The 23,125-nt window shown below is 35.4% G+C and overlaps 2 protein-coding genes and 1 long non-coding RNA gene across 3 annotated transcripts in view; 1 reads left to right on the forward strand and 2 right to left on the reverse strand.

Moving 5' to 3' along the window:
• The window catches only part of LOC113494044 (insulin-like growth factor 2 mRNA-binding protein 1), a 38,687-nt gene extending 23,564 nt beyond the window's left edge, over positions 1-15,123 (reverse strand). The window contains exon 1 of the mRNA XM_026872178.1: positions 14,951-15,123. Within this exon, the coding sequence (XP_026727979.1) occupies positions 14,951-15,009 (59 nt within the window). The 5' untranslated portion in view covers positions 15,010-15,123. The remainder of the gene's footprint in view (positions 1-14,950) is intronic.
• Positions 63-5,588, forward strand: LOC113494046 (putative nuclease HARBI1). Its single transcript, XM_026872181.1, has 6 exons — positions 63-3,987; positions 4,096-4,364; positions 4,473-4,628; positions 4,747-4,903; positions 4,981-5,229; positions 5,316-5,588. Exons 1-6 carry the CDS (start codon positions 3,776-3,778, stop codon positions 5,323-5,325), a joined length of 1,053 nt encoding a protein of 350 aa, XP_026727982.1. The 5' UTR covers positions 63-3,775; the 3' UTR covers positions 5,326-5,588.
• Positions 6,282-14,943, reverse strand: LOC113494047. Its single transcript, XR_003400626.1, has 2 exons — positions 6,679-14,943; positions 6,282-6,519 (listed from the first exon to the last, which is right to left on the reverse strand). It is a non-coding gene; the product is annotated as an uncharacterized LOC113494047 (long non-coding RNA).
• Positions 15,124-23,125: the final 8,002 nt, after the last annotated feature.

Raw genomic sequence — 23,125 nt, forward strand, 5'->3', positions numbered from 1 at the left:
ATTCTGAATTATTTTTCTGAAATGTTTAATCTATACTATCAATAATATATACTTCTATACTAATATATAAAGCTGAGGAGTTTGTTTTTTGAACGCTCTAATCTCCGGAACTATTGTTTCAAATTGAAAAAATCTTCCTGTGTTGAATATGAATAGCCCATTCATCGAGGAAGGTTTTAGGCTAAATACTATTACACTGCGACTAATAAGAGCGAAGATACAATATAATAATATATTTCACGAGGAAATACTAAATATTCAATGACATTAGAGAAATAGTTTTATTTAGCATGTACTTCAAGCTGGACACCATTATCGAGCTGAGAACTGGCGGTGAACAATTGCTATTCTAGGACATTAGGACATTACAAAGTGACTCACCAAAATCCTAATTAGTTCCATTTGTTGCTTATCATACGATCGATAAAGAGAACTATTTAAAAAAAAATGTTGCTGTGTATTAAACGATCGAAGAACCTCGAAATATATGATTTTTACAATTTTAGGAGTAGATTAATCCAATACCTAATTGCTCTTTACTAATTAAGCAATTGCTTTCCTACTTGCGTAAAATAAAAACCTTATCTTGAATAAGATCAAAATGAAAAAAATAAACACAGAACTAAAAAAGCGCCTATTTAAAATCAGTCATATTGAATACAATTTGAACGGATCGTCAATGAGCCTCTAACGCTGTTCTAACGTCGACGGCAGCTGTGCACCCGTCGGGGCCTGGGGAGACAACCCCTCATGTCCAAAATACACATTACAACATTCTCTCGACGTTCCCATTGTGTCGGGACTGCACCAGCTGCCTGAGCAGCGAGCCACCGAGCACTAATTTGACCTCCAACATACGATAATCACTACATAAGTTATATATATTTATGTCGGGTTTCATGGTCATCTTTACAACTAACACACATAGAAAACGCCGAAATAGCATCAACACAGATTGTAATGATTACTACTTGTTTATTCTACTTATTCTTAACTATACAAATATCATAGAAAACCCACTATTGGAGAATGTATTATATCCGAAACGTTAAACACAACTTTTTCTACAGCCTAAAATTCTAAAATGTACCTCAGGCTTAAAAAAATCTTATAAGACAAATAATAATACCACGGGATCGTTACGAACGTTAGATGGCATCCGCTCGCAGTGGGAACCCCTCCGAAATATGAATTAATTGACGATCAGGTTTTTGGCAGTATAATACTTTTTGTCCGGTATTGTGTGTACCGTGAAGGGTTAAATACTATATTGCTTTCGTGACTGTTTGAAATATGTTTTAACGAAACGTAACTTGAATACGAAACTAGCTTTGCCATAAGGTGTTGCCCGCAGATTAAAAAATAGTATTGGTTCCTGCCACTTTTGATCATAATTGATTAAGCCTTTTGAACATGGAGAGGTAACAAGCACACATAGTTACATAGCGTACACACAATACATTATTATAAATAAACGTATAACATACATCCTTTAAACCGTTATTACAACATAAACGCAACTCCTTCAGTTTCCTAGACCACAACTAAGAACGATAACAAGGGAAATTAAATAAATAGGTTAAGGGACGATTGCAAGAACGTTCTTATTGGCTACCTCTTAGTTGACTGACTCATCATTGGCCTAGCCTTTTCCCAACGTCAGTCAAGCTAGTCAAGTAAGTCAAGCTTAGTTGACTGACTAGTTGTCTCAATATGGGAAATGTCATCTGGGTTTAAAAATATAAATCGTGTGAAGTCCATTCGACAGTCAATTTTATTTAAAGTTTAGTTAAATACCTATATTACAATAATTTATTAAAAAAATAAGGAAACATCTAGTACCGATGGGTGATGGACCAAAATAAACTCAACATCGCCATTTTGCGTAACACGGGTGTAAGTACTGTTTCAAATTAGTTTTAAGTCTTAATTATAAAAATATGACCGACTATTTTGAGAATTAGTACTTAATTTGCTCTAATAGGAACGTCCATCAGTCAAACTGCATTGGGTGCTGTGCAATGTTGTTTATAGAATAAGCGATTTGTACAATTATAAAATGCGGTTTTATAAGTACATCTCTCTCAAAGTCAGTGCACTGTATTTAGGCTAAGCTTATGCCGAGACGTAGGACTGGGGTATAAAGGTTCAGACTTTTGAGGCAAGGAGATAACGCAGTTCCCATTTTATACGTCACAAAATTAATCTGCCGCATTAAAATGACAAAACAAATCATTTTTGAAGATATCACAATTTTATGGTAGAAACCCTTATTAAATCTTTCAAGGATAAAAACGAAAAATATATAAAACTTGGTGCAAATGTCCATCAATAATGCAACCTTGTTAAGTCCACTTAAAATAATTAACTTAGTTACTTAAGTTATAAGATGAAAACAAAATATGTTTATACTTTCTAAGATCTTTTTGTGCCTTTCGACGTATTTGGGGAGTAAGATTCTCCTCAAATACTAGAAACGGAAGACGCCAAACGTTATGAATTAAGTACTATGCGCAGAATAATGAAAAATCAGCTACGAAAACAATAATTTCAATGATAATAACTTAGTTTTCGATTTGGAAATCGCTGTGTTCTAAGATATTATATCATATCAATTAAAAAAACAGGGTATCACAAAGTTTAGATTTAGTTCTAAAATTATTCCTGGCCATAACTTAAAACAAGATGTCGCAGCAGTAAGTTCTTAAAATCAAACACTTCTAAGGTGTATTATTTCGCAACAGCGCTAATTGGAACTGATATCTAACCACCGGCAAATAAGACGCGCAGGCTGCGGTTGCCGGAAGGTAAGAGACGATCTAGTCTGTTCGCCGGCTGAGCTTTGTCTTTGACTTGGGATTCAGGAAGTTTTCGACCTCGTATTGGAGATTCCGATTGCTAATGCGATTCTGCTAAGCGTAATTAATCAAGAATCTTACTTCAAAAACTAGCCCATGTTGGTTATTGGGATAAACTAGAGCTGAATTGAATTGTTTATGGTCATTTACTTTGACAGATAATTCGGATGTTATTCGTCCTCAAAATTTTTGCCTTTCCAAAACTAATGAAGGGAAGAGAAGAAGGTGGCTAAATAGCTGCGATCTTTTTAATATAACTCGCTTTGAGTAAAGAGAAAGCGTTGATTTTTGTAACGAATAACTATTCGTTACATAAACTCCAGAAGAGAAAAACAAGAGTTTAATGTACTTGTGGGTGAAGTCCTTACCTCAATAGAATAAAAGGACAAAGTAGTTTTCTGTTAACTGAGACTGCTGGTGTCATCGAGGGAGATATACCATTCACGATCTAGCTAGTAACAAAGCACACCATTTTATAAACACTAATAAAAAATAGTCCAAAAATGAACTTTCAGCGTTACTTTGACAACAGCGATCAACTTTGCATACTCGGTTTCATCAATGGTAGAGGACACTCGAATATGACTGACCACTAATGCCCGGTTCCTATAAGTCAAAAACGAATCGTTTCTGTTACGAATAGTTAAAATTTCAACCAGGCGTAACACGAAACCATTCCTATAAAACACTACTCGTTACCCAAATAACCGACATCTGGTTACTAACGGATGAGAGGGCGTTAGTAAGCACAAAGTATGGAAATGTGTTGGAATGTGTTCCTATAAATATTTTCTACCGTCACTGAACTGTCAAAACAACGTCTCGTTACCGTTTTGTTTACTGGTCAAATTCGGTCAGTTAACAATCGTGAACATTTTCTTTTGGTTGAAATTGTGTTTATCGTGATTTCTGTAATAATGTCGAGCTCTGAAAGTGATAGAGAAATCATGGCTTTGTTATCAGACGAAGATACGGATCAAGAAGTGGGATTAAGAATTTATAAACAAAGGATTGATTATTTTTCCGTGCTTGATAACCAAGAATTTCAGCTGAGATTTCGGCTCGACAAACCCGCTGTGGAACAATTACTCAGTGAAATTTATCCTAATTTAAGAGTGAAAGGAAGACGGTTTGTACATAATAAAACATAATAATTATGTATTACTTAAATAACCTAAAAACTTTAAATCAGTTTGCGTGTTATTTAGCTACTCAATTTACAAATATTTTGTTTTAGAAACCATGGAATACCACCAATACATCAGTTGCTGCTTACTTTACGTTATTATGCACTAGGAACAATGTTATTATCAGTAGCTGATTTTATAGGTGTGTCGAAAACATCAGCTTGTCGTATCGTATTTGATGTTAGCTGTGCTATAGCACGGCTATATAACACATATATTCGCATGCTCCCAAACACTGAGCAGGATTTTTATAATATATCACGCTTTCCACGTGTTCTTGGAGCTCTTGATGGTACACATATTAGAATTCAATCACCATGTAAGATCATACATACATAATAATTTTGTATCAAGTAAACTTAACAATTTCATTCATTTTACTACTTCAGATTGATTTTAATTATAAGAGTTTACACTTTTTTTACAGGTTCTCAAATTGGAGAAGAATTCAGAAATAGAAAAGGCTACTTTAGCATTAATGTGCAAGCTGTATGTGATGCTAATTTATTGTTTATGAATGTTGTGGCACGTTGGCCTGGTTCAGCACATGATGCAACAATATTTAATAATTCTGAACTGCGAGGTAAAGAAAATTAATGGTGTTTCTGATACTTTTATTATTTAATCATTTTTATACTTAATATGTTTAATAAGTGTGTTTATAATAATATCCCCATTATATTTATTTGCTTGTTTTTTAGCTCAATGTGAAAGTGGCTTATTTGGCAATAAATGGTTACTTGGAGATAGTGCATATCCACTAAAATCATACCTTTTAACACCTTTGTTAAATCCCCAAACACAGAGTCAACAACTTTATAATGAAGCCCATATTCGTACTAGGAACTGTATTGAAAGGTATTCATTTTATTTATAACATATTTTTGTTATTGTGAAAAATATTTAACTGACACATTACATGAATACTTATTTAGATGTTTTGGAGTTTGGAAACGAAGATTTCCTATTGTAGCCTTGACAATGCGCCTAAGCCTCTCAAGAGCCAATGCAGTGATCATAGCAACAGCAGTACTCCACAATATTTGCCGGTTGAGAAGCCTCAGTGACATACCACCAGAAGTGGAAATTCTAGATGCAGATGTACCTTCACCAAGTTATAATGAAAGTTCGAATCAGACTGGTACTACAGAAAGAGATAATCTAATCACACAATATTTTAACAAGTGAGTATATTTTATTATTTGTATTTAGTACCTAAAAGTATTTGTTGTAATCATGATCAGTGCATTCATTTTTTTTTTGTTTACAGCTTGATATGAGATGCCACAGGCCTGCACACAATAGAGAGAGTATGAACCAGGAAATATGTAACAAATGAAGAAGTTTTGATTATTGGTCTAATATCTTATTACAATTATTGTTTGAATTTATTTTTTTACTTTATTCTTGTATGAAAATAAGTAAATATGACTAGGTATTTAAATTAGATATTATTATGACATGTTTGTATTGTCCCATAGTGAATAGAGATAGTGTTAGGGTGTAAGAGGTTGTATGTATTCATAATACAATAAATAGATAATGAAAATCAAAGCTTTTATTTCTATTAATCATTTAGATTTACAAAAAATATTTATTTAAATTAGTTACATTGTTTTCCTTATTTGCTAATTAGCTGTTGCCCGCGACTTCGTCCACGTGGTTAGAATTATCCCCGTTTAAGCGCAAAAAATGTGTTTTTTTATGATCTCACATTAGAAACCTCAAAAATTGTAGCCTATGTGTTATTATGATGTATAAGCTATATTGTGGTAAAGTTTCATTCAAATCCATTCAGTAGTTTTTACGTGAAAGAGTAACAAACATCCATACATCCATACTTACAAACTTTCGCCTTTATAATAGTAGTAGGATTCTATTCTAAGTAACTATTATAAAAAAACCTATTTATTTAAATTACAATTACAATTATTCTCCTTATTAGCTAATTCGATTCTAAGTAACTTTATTTCTAATTCTAATTTTTCTGCTTTCTTTTCGTAATAGTATTTTGCAGCCAAATTTAATTGCTGTCGGCTGTCGTCGTTTTCTTTTCTTTTTTTTTCTGAAAAAATACAATTATCATTGAGACTGATAAAAATTATACAAAAATATTAATAAATCGTAAGTAAGTTGCACTATGACACACATATTACTTCAAGTTAGTATATAACTTATTAATTTAAATGCAATATCAAATGCTGCAACATAACAAAACAATAAGTATTAAGTATACCTCCACTCGTAGTAGGGGTAAAAACCAAGTCATCATTAATTTTTTCATTAGTTATAATGCCAGCACTAGGACTGTCACCAATTTCATTAAAAACCTGCACCACAATGTTATCACCTACATCACCCACACCATTCCCACCAAAAGGCACAACAAAGCCATTACATGTTGAACCCAATAAGGATTCTACTTTACTTAACGTTTCATCAGGCGGTATGTAGTCGGGCTTTCCACCACCAGTCTAAACAAAAACATGATATTTTAGTAATAAATTAGGTACCTACCACTTTATCTAATTATTTGTTCAATTTTTAAGTTTTATGTAGAAAAAGACAGTTATGATTTTTTTTACTAAGTACAAATAAAAGTCAGTAGCATACAGATAAGTTACATTACCTACCTTTAAATGGTTCATTCTGATTTGTTGGGCTCTTTTACGAGCTGCTTTTTTTAAATTGTCCCACTTGGACTTCAATTGTTCTTTTTGCCTGGGGATTGTTCCATTTCTGGCATTAAAAGCAGCTGTTAATGAAACCCATGCTTCATCTTTAAGTCTATTAGTAGAGGCATTCGTCTCTTTACTTACGATAATTTTGTTTGCCTCTACTAATTCCACAAGACACTGGATTTCGTCTTTACTCATGGCTTTATTTTTCTGTAAAATAAAATAACAGTGCTCATACCTGTGACAAAACTGATGTATTTTTGTGTGAGTTAAACTACAGTTAAACTATTACTTACCGACGGAGTAGAATCCATTTTATTTTAGTTACTGTTTGAATTTGTGTCAATGTCCCTAGAAATAAAACTAGACGGTGCGCGTATAAACAAGGAGCTATAAAACAAATTAATAACAATTTTATTTTAAAGACGCGGACGGACACGGAAGACGGGAAGACAGATGTCAATGTCATGCGATACGGGGTTCGCATTGTATTGTCACGCGTTTTGTCTACCCCTTGCATACGTAACATCAAACTTGCTATACTAAGAATGTAAACTTATTTTAAGCTTAAATGTCAAGGTAAATCAAATTATTATTGTAATTGTACGGTAATTTGTTCTAATACTTATTTAAAATATGAAAACGTATGATTTTTTTTGCATGACTGATGTACAATGTTTTCTTGTAACTAAACGTAAAGAGGAACGAGAGGGACATTAGCGAACGAGTCGTAGGCGGGTTAGCTACGGATGCTCGTTGCAGGTAGGGCGTTGTGGAACGCTAGTTTTGCATTGGTAATGGTAACTAGATTACGGATGGTTACATTTTCCCAATGACGGCTCGTAAGTTATAGGAACCGGGCATAAGCCGATGATCACTAGTTAGGTAGGATATCTCTAGCGGTTACAACCCTTGCACGTTGTACAGGAATCAGCGACACGAGCCAATGGCGAGCCGGCCACACCCCTTGCCCCTAGAGTGCACATGCATCCACCCCGCCTCTTCGCGCCTTACTTCTATGAAACCATATCTATCAACATCACGGTTGTCAATGATCAAGTACTTTCCGTTAATTTCAATACCTACACTACATGAAAAATATCTTATCTAATGTGAAGACTTTCGTTTTCATGACCTCTATATTCACTATTTAAGCTTATTTTCTTCTATTTTACACAATTGTACAAAAAATACACGTAAAATGAATAAAATTAATTACCTATTAATAATGGGTTTTATGTTTTTTGTGAAGCTTCAAAGTAGCTATTTTGAGTTGATACTTATCTATGAATTTACATCCCATAAGAAATAACGGTGAAATAAGAAGGTAAGCAGGTGGATACTGAAATTTGCTTACTTAAAACCCTGAAAATTTAAGTTTTTGATCAAAGATTGCAGTCTTTTTGCCAACAGCTACATTAATATTTTTATGATGTCTATTATATATCCTTCTAAAATCCAAGTTTTTAATAGGAAATATAGTATGAAGTATCAAATTATACAAGTTAGGAGGCGCGATAATTTGATCTAGACTAGCCAACTGAAATAAAATCCAAAATTTATGGATGAAAGACAAAAGATTGGCATATTACTTTCCGGTCACGAAGCCCCTGTATGTGCAACATGTTAGTATGTAGACTCTTGACTCGAAGACGGTTAGTGTAAGTGGGTTGAACTAGGTGCAACACGCGCAAAATAAAAAAGCGGACCTAATTTGAAGAATCCAATAAAACCGCATTACACCCTGCATGCACGGGGTGCATATCTTGAAAGTTTTGATAACCCCGGTAGATTCGAGTTGATCTGGTAAACTAATCTTAATTGTACATGGAACGACTATTTTAGATCAAGGTTAGAAAATTAGCTAAATACCACGGCAGCTTTACTATATTGTCTACTACTGCTGCACAATTTAAATCAGGTGATGTTTAAAAGGTTGAACTTAACAAGCATACTGAGCGTCGGAGCAAGACATTGATCTCTACGCTTACAACGGACACACACTACACAACCTTATGTGATTTAACCAGAAGGGTAAAAATTAAGGACGAATTAGCAAAATGCCGATGGTTTCCGTCATATCAATTTTATAAATAACCAGCCAGATAAATTTAAAGACCAAAGAAAAGCTCTTCTTCCCTTTTAGTAACTTACTCTTCACTTTATCAGGCTAATTTAAGGCTAGCTAATCATGTCTTTGAGAGGTATGGAATAATATTAGTACTTAGAGGTCAGTTTAGTAGGACACCAAAACTTTAGAAGATAGATACGAAGAGAAGAAGAGGATGAGCTACTAATATTGTGAAAAATTCGATGTTTATTGGTATAGTTTTTCTCCGTGATCCTTAATTACTAAGTGCAGGTTACATATCTTATGTCTTTAATAACTAAAACCTTATTATGTAATGTAGTAAAAAGGTCGATTTTAAGAAGTAGGCTAATTTTAGGCAGCTGTAAAGGTTCAACTTACATCAAAAGATTTGTGATGCTTGTTATATGATATATCAATTAGTTTTTGTAAATATAATTATTATAGTAACTACGTACAATTAGTTGGTAACACAAGCAGCATCAATGTGCGCGGACACCTGACACGGCGCGCCCGCACACGAACTGAGTTATGGCTACCGCGACGGGCGCCCCATTTTAAACTTAATATCGTGGCGCTTTACGGTCCTTGTTACGCGGTGCCACAGTATCATCAAATGGATCAATATAAACAATCAGAATCACTCAAACTCGAACAAAACTTAACAATTAAAAGAAAAACGTGAAAAGTAAGATCGTTACCAGAAAGCAAAAGTAAGATATAGAAAGTGAAACAGGTTAAATTCAACTTTAGGCAAATGAGCTACAGATAAATAGGAAAGAAACACACATTGACATTTCCCAAAGACACAATCGATTTGACTGGATTTTTCGGGTAGTCAGATCAAATTTAAATACAATTTGTTTCAAAAGGGGTAACCGATATCCATTCGATGGGGTTTTTGATGCAGGATATCAATACCGATTTTGATTATAATTAGTCATACGTCGTTTTTGCAACGATGCGCTATAAATTGTTCTTTCTAGGGAATCGAGTATAGTGTAGAGTGTAAAGGATTTTCTGTTTCATGTTATATGAGATGTACTGCGGTACCGACGAGGATGTCGGCATTAGGGCAATGTTTATGGTACAAGGGGTTTTCATGCGAATATGTTACACAAGATCTACTTCTAGCTATTTAAGGTGTAATATAAAATTAAACATTACCACGAAATAAATTCTTAAGGCACATAGTTAAGCTGTACTATCTACCATCTGTTTTTTAAGAGTGTGAGTCAACAAGGAGAATACAATATTCCGGATTTGCTCAAGGCTATTCAAAGACCTTGAGTCAGTTTGGACCGATATTTGCGTGTTCGGTGTTTCTAATGTCCTCTTAAGAAGACGGCAGAACAACTTGAGCGCTATCAAAAATTGGATACTAAGGTATTTGGCTAAAAAGTATAGTCGAGTAATAAAATAGCGGTGAAGTAGATAAGACACCGGGCCGGCGCGGTATCGGCAGGTGCGCAACTCAGTTAATTCATTTCCCGGACAGGTCCACGCGTCGAACACGTGCCGATCGCCGCCTCTCTCTCTCTCGCCCCTTAACCCCCCTGCAGACTTTCTGAAAGCGAACTAAACCTTTCTTGGCGATGCATCTTGCAAACTCGTTGAACCCTTTATTTGCAAGTGAATTATGAGTGCTGCACAAAAAGTTACAGCTTTTTAGTCATTTCATACACGCGCCGAACACGAGGCCCTAAACGAACATCAACTAATTAATACCCAAAGGATGGGGATCAATGTTTATAAATAAAAATACGATACTAAACCACTATAATCATCTATATGCATTTAAATAACAGGTGCTGAAAATCTGTAGTCATGTAAAAATACTGATGATAATAATCGAATATGGGATAGCCTGAAGTAAGAAATACCGTTACACAAATAATTAGGACTTTGCCGATAAGATGCTATCGTTAAGCGATGTTCATATGCTCCATGTTGAGATTGCCCACTATCCTATCCTAGCACAATTTTGTCTACAATGCCCCAATGCTTTGAATGGCCTGGCAAGCCAGACATTCTCCTGAGCTGCCGAATGTGTACTCTATCATAGACAAGTCATAATATACGCATTATGTAAAACTAGATTTTACAAAAATGACTTTTTTTTCTGTGCTTGCCGTTAAAGATCAAATTATTATTGTATACAAACTCGATTGTGGCATTCACCGCATCTCTCGAACTCCCAACTACATTAGGTAAAATAGTATCAATGACCTTTCACCGAGAGCAACAGTTGCAAGCACTAGGGGTGTCACCCTACACTAACAGCCCTTCCAGAACAACGCCCCTTATTTTAGCAAAGTTTTATATGACAAAATCTCGTTGTGGTGGCGATAGAATGTATTTTTTAATAATTACTCGACATTATTCGGATTTTTCACAAGGTCTTGTTGAAGAAAAAAATATATGTAATGATGTATAATGCTAGGGGTTTTCTGTCGCAGGCCGCAAGACGAACCTTAAGTATATTCTTCTTTAGCGCTAATCTTGTAAAATTGCTGCACTTCACGAAATATATCCGTATATCCATAAAAATATGTTTGTTGTTGTCCCTTAAATATTTATTTTATTCTAGTTTTTAGAATTATATTTTTATTAACATAATTAAAATCGTTACACTTTGGAAGCTCAGCCCTGCGGTATGACCTACTCGTGGTGCAATCAAACAATATCGTTGATTTGTGGACCCTACCCGTTGTTAGTTAACGAGTCCCCCTTACCACGCAACTCATCGCTATTCTTTAGTAACTTTGTGCAAGTATTTTAGTGTCAGTGGCCAAGCAGTCAAGTGTTGTAGCCAAAGCGCAGAATCTTGATGCAACGATAATTATTTCTACCAGTTTTGTCGCTATTACCTAAAACCTCTTTAGGATTTGGGTAAACAACAATCTGTCTTCGATACCAAAAAGATCTCCATGCATAACCAATAACTGCCAAGCCCTACAGCGGTTACGATGATTTTACTTTGCATCGGATCTAACAGAATGAGGACTGTTAGTATGTTTTATTCACATGCGAATCTCAACTAGCCCTCTAGGGTCGATGAATGATATGAAGATGCAAGTTGAGAATCTCTAATTCTGTTTCACTGGTTTAGCAGCGTATACCCAGTAAGTGATGGAAATTTGAGGATAATTAGAAATTTTCTTAGTGATCTAAAAATTATTAGTGGCAAGTGTGTGTATAATGTGTATATCAAATCGCATTTTTTTAGATAAGTAGTGTTATATCAAATCAGCAATGATCAAAACTTAAGCAGCATCTATTTGAGATAAAACTTTCATGTTTTATGAATACAAGTAAAATAAGTGATATACGTTTATATAACAACATGTTTCGTGAAATGGTAACGGGGTATGAATCAGAATATTTTCCAACGAACTTGGATATATGACTTAACAATACAGAGTAGCAATATACTCAATTGCAACCATGTGAGTGCAGCTACGAGATCACCTTGAATTGGAATCTCAGAATAATAGTCCAATCTCGGCAGTGACAACTGAGTGACCGAGTACTTGGGAGTTCCTTGTGATATCAATCGTGCAAATAGCAATGATTTACGGAAGACGACAATGGTGTGATGATATTCAACGGGATCAGAATAAAACATCTGAAGTATTAGTATTTCATTTAGATGAGATGAGATTTGATATAATGAATCGATTCGAAACCAATTAAAGATTTGATCGCACAGCCTAATTTTACTTGGATTTGTAACTCGAAATTTTGTACTGTGCGTTCCTTTTGTATCATAGGTCAGCCAGTCACAGAAAATATTATTGGAAAATCGCTCGTAAAGGAAGCCAGTTTGATGAGCTCATATTGAAGCTTTATCGATAAGAATGTAGGTACTTGTTTGGCAAAAGAACGACGTATAGCATGATTTAAAAAAAGTCTACATAGGGGCCTAAAGAAGGGGTTGGAAGTAGTTGTAGTTTTAAATTTACCAAGTCTAAGTTTACAAGTAAAGTAAAGGAATCATCTAAATTATTAATATTTTACGACAAGGTTAAGGGAGATGTGTTGAACATCATTAAAAATTGCGCGGACTACAGTTTCAGTGCGGACATCGCCTAGTTTGCATATAAAATACAATTTGAGTAAAGTTATATTGGTTACGTCAATAATAAATATTGATAATAAGGCTCCCAACGGGCTACCCTGTGGCACTCCACAATTATGTTTGTGATAAGGGTAAAGAGACACTAATTATTTTCCTGTTTTTTCCTCGCTGATACTAATGATGTAATTGACAATTAAATAAGCAGTTTTTATTCAACATTCTAAATTTACATTAAAACCGTTCTTGAATTGTTTCAAAGCAATATTTGATGGCTAACAAAACCTAAAGCTTTATTTAGTCCAGCCTAAGATAAAAGTTTGACGGACGATATTATAAAAAAGAGGAAACAATCCTTTAAAAAGACAACGTCTATTTATAATTCATTATTTGTCTTTACAAAGATTTTTAAATAAAAATCTAACAACGTTGACGGAAAAAAGATCCGTGTTCAGAAATCGATAATATAGAAGTAAAAAAAACGATGTCTATGTAGTAATAAAATTGATAGTTAAGTTTTAATAAAACTTTATTGGTATCTTCGATAGTTGGCTGATTGAGAAAGCAGCTTTTTATTAATTGTTTTTAAATATTATCGAGCGATATTCCCTAAACATTATCTTATGATTTAAAATTAATTGCTTGCCTTGCATGTTTGTATTGATTGTTGTAACAACACTAATTGTGAAAGAGCAGTATCATCGATCTTAAAGTTTGTAAATCCCTTTGCTTGTAGACACCACGTGTTTGCTGTCCCTTTTATTATCTTTCGGCCGTGTTTCATGCTGTGGTTGAGCTAAAGCTCTTACCTATGAGTGAGATTATTTATAACTAATTCAAATAAGCATTTTGTTGTGTTTGTATTATTCCGAAATCATTTACATTTTGTTTTCAAACTGAACGGACATTATTTCACCTTTTTAATTTGTATGTACTATGAGATTAATGGGTTTAGTGAAACTAACTGTCAAGCCGAAGGTCGCGGATTTGAGTTTCTTCCCGCAAGACGTTTTTCTATTCGTAAAATATATCAAGAGTGTTTATCAACAACATTTGAACAGTTGTGTTTTTAATAAGGCCTTGCCTAGTTTGATAGAGGGCCGTGTGTGAGTGTAAATGATATACTTGCAGTTTATTGACATGTAAACATACAAAAACGGGTTTTCTTAGTTTTGGTTATGCATTCATTGTAAACAGTAGTAAATAGAAACAAAAGAAGTTACTGATTTATTGATTTGTGTGATGTGACGCAGGACGGTACCTAGCTATTAAAAAGAAGAGTTGCTTGAGAATATAAAATTTAGAATGGTTAGTAAGTGATATATACCTGCCCAATCATCTGCTACCTCTTATGAAGTTTTAAGTAAGTAGGTATTTACTAGAAACTTACTCAACACGGGTACTACCGATTTAGACACGTAAACCTTGGTCAATTGCATTGGAATGGTTTAGTTGGTCCTGAGTAGATAGGCTGACACATAAAATATGACTATTATACATAATATAGTAGGTACCTTCATCGCCAGCTTCGAGCAAAGTACAAGATGATACGTGGCCCCTGGTAAATTCAGTTATTGTCACATATTATCTAGATTTAAGTATATATAGGAGTTTTGTTACTGTAAGTACCAAGAGCAATTGTATCAATAGGGCGTAAGCTAGGTACTAGCAGCAAGTTTTCCTAGTATTGGTACCTAATCGAGCATACGGGAATAGAACAAAGATCTAACAGACCTGGTTATTCATTATGTAGGTCTCTTAACAATAACATTTATGCCTACATTTTAATTTATAGCAGAAAAGGGAATATATTTATAGGTTGCTACCTAACTCAAACGATGCACTTGCGGACTAAATGTAGACACCTCAGTAAGTATAGTAAAAGTAGTTAAGTTTTGTATAATCGCCTACATCGACATAATGTCCAATTAGACACGGGTAAACCTATAATGATAGCCGCCATCACCTGTTGATGTTAATGCACTAAAACCGGCGACATACTTATAAGACTCTCCGCGTCTTGCCAATAAGATTCGTGAATTATGAATAAACTAACTTACCCATCATCATAAATGGGAGAAACGTCTCCAGATGCACCCTGGGACAAGTCACCGTCCATGTTGCGATTTCAAGCAGCTGGGTATTGGGAACGGGAACTCGGGCGTTGCGCGGCGTTTACGATATGGAAAAGGGGCACACGGAATAAACCGGTGCGCGCGTGCAGCGAGTACTGAGCGGAGTGCGCGCGCGAGCGAGCGTAGGTAGCTCCTTTCGTTCGGTCGTCGGTCCGGAGCGAGTCGGCAGTCGGTCGCCGGTCAGCGGGCGCGCGGGGACGGAGGGGCTTCGACTCCCGCGCCCCGCCTGCGCGTCTCCACGGCAACGCCGTTGCCGCCAAGGCGCGCACGTGGTATGCTGCGAGGTGTAAAGACCGGCCGGCCGTTTGGGTACCGCCATCATGTTATCCACGTTGTTCCATTTACTATGACTAATCAGCAATTACACTCACACCAGATATGCTTTATCAAACAGATTTATGCTAAGAAATAGTCCGTATCTACCCACCTAAATCCGGAACAAAGGAGAAAGATGACGAAAGCAACCCCTCTCCTTTTTATCGGCCGCTCACTCGTTTTCATTTTCGTGGTATTTGAAAACGAGATTCGACTGAAAAGTGATTGATCGATATCTAAACATTCTCATAACCTAGCGTAGATACTGCCATCGTGAATATAGTTTTATTTGTAAGTAAGTAGTTATTTGACAAATAAAAAATGCTTAGTTGGATAAGATATAAGCAGTTCCATTTTCTCCAGTAAAAAGGTAAACTGGTAAAATAATCTAGTGCCTATCTACATATAGGTATGTATAATGAATGCTACAAGTTTAAAATAAAACGCGACTAATGACCAATATAGAGTAGCAAAATTGATTACCAAATCAAATAACCAATACCTAATAGTTTGATTTTCAAATATTAGATGAGTGTAAAAAGACACAAAATTATTGCCTTTTTAAATAAGTACTAAACGAAATGAAATATTAGTTACCTAAGAAGGTATTAATTCACGCTACTTTTTTATTTATTTATTTATGTGGAATATTTCCTTGCATGTATTATTACGAGGCAGGGAGTTTCTATGATTTTGTGCGTGTAGCTGAAAATCAGTATAAACATTTACATAAGACACGTAAAGTCATACATTTTCGCGGCTCTTGTAAAATTTTATAGGTGGATGCCTTATCGATCGTATCATGATGAGTAGACCAACAAACAGCCAAAATCAAGCACGGCACAAAGCAAAAAGTCGACCGTAAGGGCCGTTAACAATCAGTCATTGGCAAGCTGAAAGTAGAGTCAAATAATTATTTTAGTATGTTAATGTGGATAATTCGCTGAAAACGGCTCTATACTTTACTTTCAATGAGTAGTGAGAAGGTAGTTTATACAGTAGTAACAAAAATCAAATCTTTTCTTTATAACATCGATATCACCAAGTATGTATAGATAGAGGCAAACGTATCAGGCTTCTTAGCTATTTGCTTAGTCCCCGTAGTAAGTGGTAACTCAGTAAGGTAAGTAGAACCGGGGAATAATCCAGGCGCTCAATTTGTGGAAGCTCTATAGGCGTCGAGAAACTAGTAGAATATAGGCAATACAAACCTACCTGGAACCGATCGCTGAGATGTAAACAATCTTGATTGAGTATTGATTGTACTGCTGTAGGGTACAGCAATAACTACGTACAGTACCTAACGTTTCTAGGTTACCTACTTATACAAGAAACGCCCTTCCCCTACCTAGATGCGTTCCCTTTTCCTAAGAAACCCGTCGCTACCTTCTAATTGACCTATTTTACAAATAGGTAAGTAATAATATTTCCTTAAAATCAATAAAGCTTCGAACTAGAAACTTCGTTTATGAAATTTAATGTAGGTAGCAAGTAAATATTAGACAGCTGACATTAAAAAACTTACGTTGGGATTTTAGGTTGAAATGTAGAGCAAATTGAGTATCACGTTTGCCAAAATTTTATGTGTCTTCGCTTTTAGACTTAACAAATATGATGCTTGGATCTAACAGCACAAGACAAGAAGCCACAGGTAGAAATATGATTGCCAGGCGCTCTAGGGTCTGGCCAGCGAAAGTTGTGTTTTGAGTGAAGGTTGTCCGTTCCAGAATTTTCAATTTTTCAGATATTTCCTTTGAATAGCTTTCGCTAGCCAGCTCTAAAGCTAAAAGCCGGATAACTAGGATGAAACTAATTTGTATCTTTTTGGAAGTTACAATAAAAATAATTCCAATGTGTTTCATGTCAGATCTGTGTTGGTAAAATATAAAAACATTTTGGTACAACATTTGGTAGGTACCTACGTTGGTAAAGTCCAACAGTCCAATATGAACTTAAGGACATACAAAGAAAAATACCGGCTCTATCCAGAAGTTTGGCTACGCTACATTTGGGTGGAGTATGACAAGCGGGGTGTCTTAATAATTTAATATTGTATAAACTAGTGCTGCTCCGGACATGCTTATTATATCCGAGTTACGAAACTGATATTGATTATTTAGAATTAAATAATCTTTAAATTCCATTTAGTCTCTTAATTTTAAAAAGAAATTGCTCGAATCATATTCGACGCCTTTTCTATTTAAATTTTACAACTTATTTAAGGAAGTAGCGGTAGAGTGGTATTTCCATATTACCAGGGGGCAAGCGTTGAGACAAAGCAGTTTTGAATCAGTTTTTTTGCTTTCCAAATTATATGGAGACGTACCTACACTTGCAGTACACTTAATACGTGTCTTATACAAAACTGTTTGTAATACTTGAACTGCACGGCCAAAAGTCAAATAAGAGAGCGCTCGCTCTACAGATATTATAGAGTGACATCTGTCAGGTAACTGTCTGTTCCTGTTGTCCCAATGGAATTTAAAATTGTGATCGACATCTGACTAGGCTTTCGTTATTTTGCGCAGTGACGGGTACTTTCTTTGTTATTATTTTAACCTACATACATATATCATTATATACGACAATATATGGCTACTTTAGCTTATTAGATTATGAAAACAAGGTTGATCGACAATCATAACTACCCAATTAGTGGTTATAACGAATGTAACGTCATTTAAGATCAGTTGAAAAGAGTAATATAATGCAGTTTTGAATATATCCTGTAAATTAGTATAATTGCATGACGTAAAAATATACGTGTATATTTTAATGTTATTTAAATGACGGATTGCAAAGATGTGTATTTTCTTTGACCCTTTCTCCAATAACTCCATCCTACAAGAATCCTTTTTTCTTTAGAGTACCGTTAACACTGAAGAAAAATTTATGATCTCTGTTTACAGCGACGATATTTATAACATCTGAAGTCCGTACAAGCGCTACAAGGTTTGTATTCTCTTCTTTAAAGAAAGTTTCCGCAAAGACCTTTTCGTTCAATCCGATTAGGTATTCTCCTCTACTTAACCTTTTCTCTCACTATTCACACAGGATTATTTATTCTTACATATATGGAGCATAGGAAAGGAGGTGAAATTCAGGCCACGCATGCATGTTTTGATATTTATTTATACATATCGACTTACAAATATAAACTTAAATTTGACAGATTTGAAACGAGTTATATTCTGCAACTAATTCCTAGATTATACATATTAAAAGTATTTGACAGATCATCAAGACAAAATTTATTTTACGTCGCTGGTAAGGCTCATACGAAAGATAGGCGGTAGAAAGGCTTCTACCGCCATGTCGGTCATTCCAAGCTTACATAAAACATGCGATGCTTATAAAAAAAGGCTTTTTGCTCTGAAATTCCATTGTCACACATTTTATAAAGCGATGGAAAGCGGTTGGTGTACTTCGAGGTACATCATCTATATAATATAATATTATAAAGAAGAGAAGTTTGTATGTTTGTATATTTGTTAAATTGTAAGGGGTAATATTGGGATCTACTGAACCGATTTTAAAAATTATTTCACCAATAGAAAGCCACATTATTGCTGAGTTTCAAAGGTTATATAAAAACCCGAAAAATAAAAAGGCTTTTACGTGATAATCCGTTTTGCAAAGTGAATCGGAGAAAAAAGCGTTTCTTATGAACGCTGCCTTAATTATGCAAGATATATTTTTGAGTTCTAGAGAAAAGATGTGGAGCTTGAATATGAAATGGGACAAGGCTGCTTACGAAAGAGTTACCTACGGGACAATATAATCGTGGCAACCATTCTCACAGGGCCAGCAGTGGGACAACTGGCTTATATTTCGCGGATACCCATGATTCCCACTGATTTACCCATATCGTTTAAAAGGCCGCAGTTTCCAGTGAAGATTTGTTTTGCCCTCATTATTAACAAGTCCCAAGGTCAAACATTTTCTCTGGTAGGCATTGACCTAAGAAAGCAGTGTTTTCCCATGGGCAGTTATATGTTGGCTTATCTCGGGTTGGAACTTCTGATGGACAATATATTTTGCTACCAAATGATAACATTACATCCAATAAATTTTACAGAGTTTTGAACAATTAAAATTACCACAACCAAACTAACTTTTCCCGCGACTTGGTCCTCATGGAATTCGTTAACCGCAAATCTCGCAGAAAATGTTTTTTCTTTCGGACAGAGTTGCTTTCGAATTTTGTGACACATGCAAAATACAAACTATACCTACGTATAACCCTCCTTTTGGCAGTTAGAAATTAAATTATAACACTACTAAAAAACACCCTGTACTAAAAAAGCATTATTTAAATTATGCCCAACGAAGTGGGCACGGGTCAGCTAGTTATGATAAACAAGCTTGATTTTTTCGATTTAGAAGTCACGAGTCGCCCCCAGCCGCTATGATAGTCCTTGCGCTTTGTTAATGGTCTGCGAGGGAAAACCAAATGTGAAACCTAGTTGTTTTTCCGGAATCTGGAAAACCAAACCTAGACAACCATATAAAAACGCAGGGCCGAGTACGAATAGCAAAAAACCGAAAGCAGTTAAATCAATAGTGAAATGACTGAGTAATGGTAGGAGCACACGTCAGCGTGTTTCAGAAATGTATCAACGCCATCTATCGAATCATGACTAACATTATTATTTTTAGCATTGTTTTTTTACTTATTTTTGTTCCGAACACTTTTTCCAAAAGCTGATTTTAGTTTTGATTTGTTTTAACAAAACTATTTTATTAGTTTGTATCTTAGGACCTGTACTAATTTCGCGAAGCGTCACGCAAATTTACATATTTTAAGGAAGAATTCCAAATTAAAGGCGGGTATTTTTCGTTGGTTACAAAGCGTTTGTGCTTCGATTTTTGGCTTCCTACCTTAAAAATGCTAAAGTCATCGGTGAAAAATCGGTTGGGGCAGATTAACAAAAACAAAATGTTAGTCGCAAATAAACCGCAAGTCTATATAAGATTTCTGTATTGAATATTGCGTAAAGCTTCATACAAACTTCTTTCTCCCATTTTAGGGAAGGGTGTTTTAAATAATCAAACGTAGCCCTATGTCACTCTACATCCCTTCAACTACGAGTATCTCTACAAAAAAATAGCGTTAACCCTTCACGAAGTTCTGCCGCAAAAGACGCACAAACAACAACACAAACTCCTGGCTTAAAACTGCAAACTACAGTAATTATTTAGGTAATGTCTGATTTAAATAAAAACGTTAAAGTACATTGTTTTACCTACTTCGCGTAGCTGCAGTAGAGTAATAATTATGTTGACTTCCTAATTCTGTGACATCACTTCGTAATTTGTGACCGGATAATCGGTTAAAGGTTCAATGGGATTTACGGAGCGACGCAGTGTGGGTGAGCTCTATCACTTCTACACACTCCACTCTACCCTCGTTTTGGGTACCGAAACGGACATAGGACCCAAACAATATTGTCGCTAAAATGGTACAAGAGTACAAGCCCGAAGATGCACGAATTAAGTTGAAATACCTATATTGATTTGTAGCTATAGAATATTGAGTCATAATACTCCCAAATAGTTTCATGTGATATTGTATATCTATCGCTTCGAGTGCTATTGTACTCCATAAGTCTGAAGCCATACATGACTATTTCTATTCTTTAATTCAGTGTAGTTGGCAAACCGTAGTGAAAAGTCGCCGTTCATTCATGTTCTGTACATAGTCAGGTTGGCGAGGTTTACACGTTTGCAGTACCTGTTGCATGTCGCCTCGTCCCACGTCGGGTGTCGCGCGGAATAGCGCCGAAATATGCCACCCCGTATTTTTACACTACCTTACTAAATAAATAGCTTATGCAGCTTACAGCGAGAATATTTTATTACTCGGTGCTCTTAATGCTAACATTTTGAAATATTGAAATTGTTTTTAGGGTGGTTTAATTATTTCATGCTCATCAGTAGGGTTGTGTTTTCATTAATTTAGTGAAGACGACGACGAAATAAATTTTATTTTTTTGTGTGCAACATTTTGTTGATATCAATAATCATTTGGAAAAGCATTACCGATTTAGCTTACAACCTAATTCAATAGTATTGCTATGATAGAATGTTTATTTTTATTTTTGTTCCATATTTTACAAGGTGTCTTTTTGGTAAACTGTCCTATAAGTTTGTGTTTCTAACCGAACAATAAGGGCTTATCCTTGACGCCAAGAGAACAAAAGAGGTACCCACACGAGCTCTTTAGGTTTCTACTGCGTGTATTTAGAGTGTATGTAGTTCACCTTTTGAACTATTAACTCGTAGAAAGGCGGACATGGACGTATTATGTGTTATGGGGGCAGAATTTTCCAGGGACGTTTCGATAGGTCCTGGCGGGTTGGCGGCTGAATGGCGGGAGAGTCGGCGCGTGCGCGAATGTGTATCGATCGGCTTGGCGGCACGTGGGCGCTCCTCCGCTCGCGCCGAGCGAGGGTCACACCCGGCGGACACGTGCCGAGGCGCGCCCGTGTACCTACGCCCAACACCTACACCATCTTTCCGCGCTTTATCCTTCCTTCCATCCCGCTAATCTGTCACTTTCATTCTTGTCTTCATGATTTTGCCCTTGATCTATTTTCAAAGCAGGCATTATAGGTTATTAGCAGTTTTTATCAAACATGGCTACGCATGAAATAACATTGTAGATACCATAAGATCAATATCTCCCAAATCATAGCGCAAGGACTTTTCCGGAACCACCCACGCAGATAACATTTACCTACTTATACATACATATATGCTCAGAGGAATTAATTGCCTCAAATATTTTGGGGTTTCTTTTCATTAATTTTGGAAATAATAATATCAAAGAGGGTTGTAGCGTTATGTTTGTAATCACTTAATCACCTTTGATTTAAAAGTACGAAAGAAATTTGGATCTTTGGTAGGAGGAAACCTTTTCTATTTTATAAATACTAAATGTAATATTTCAAGATTAGAATTATACATTAGAAAGATTAATATAGGCTTTGTTAATTCGCCTCCACCGCGTCATTCGTAGAGCACGTTTTGATGTAATGAAGCTAAGTGCCGTTGCCGCTCTAAGAGACGGCACACAAAGTCAAACAAGCAATATTAATTAAAATAGTAGAAGTAGATTACTTTTCGCGACAGAAGATGTTTTAAAGTTTTTTAATATGCATTAGACGTACTTAGTACCTACTGACATTAATAAGTTTTAATACAACACCAACAACAGATCTAGGCACTTAGGTAGGTTTTATAGGTAGAAGGAATTATTTGGTTAATATGCGATGAATTTGTAACTATGTGACTACGTAGGGTGAATGAACAAAGAAATCGGAAAATTAAATTACTGGTCTAAATAAAGTTTTTAAAAGTAAATAGAACATTAGAAAATAAATAAATTAAAGAGCCGTTTAAAAAGCGTGTGCACTTCCTACCTCCGGTTGATTATATTTATGACGGTGGCAATAAAGTTCCAATACGACAGGGTTGTCGAATACGATACCTATAGATTTTGGATCCATCTATTTCTAAAACAAGAAAACGTAACGGTTACTTGTTTAATCATAAACCATATAATGATAAACATTGTCTCTACGATAGAGGAAGAAAAGAGCTCCAATATTTATTTTAATATTGCACCTACGTCAGCTATCCCCCGAACCGCAAAACTTATATCATGAACAATTATTCAGGACCGGCGGAATTTGTGATAAACGTCATTAAAAGTGTTTGGAATTTTGTACAAGTACTTTCTTGTTTATACTGCCGCTTTTAATACATATCATTCGATTCAAA

The sequence above is a fragment of the Trichoplusia ni genome, chromosome 5 (genome assembly GCF_003590095.1).
Source record: "Trichoplusia ni isolate ovarian cell line Hi5 chromosome 5, tn1, whole genome shotgun sequence".
Lineage (NCBI taxonomy): Eukaryota > Metazoa > Arthropoda > Insecta > Lepidoptera > Noctuidae > Trichoplusia > Trichoplusia ni.

Coding starts and splice junctions, on each gene's coding strand:
- LOC113494046 (XM_026872181.1), top strand. CDS start 3,776: ATGTCGAGCTCTGAAAGTGATAGAGAAATCATGGCTTTGTTATCAGAC. Junction 4,365..4,472: donor TATTAGAATTCAATCACCAT/GTAAGATCATAC, acceptor CTTTTTTTACAG/GTTCTCAAATTGGAGAAGAA. Junction 4,629..4,746: donor TAATAATTCTGAACTGCGAG/GTAAAGAAAATT, acceptor CTTGTTTTTTAG/CTCAATGTGAAAGTGGCTTA.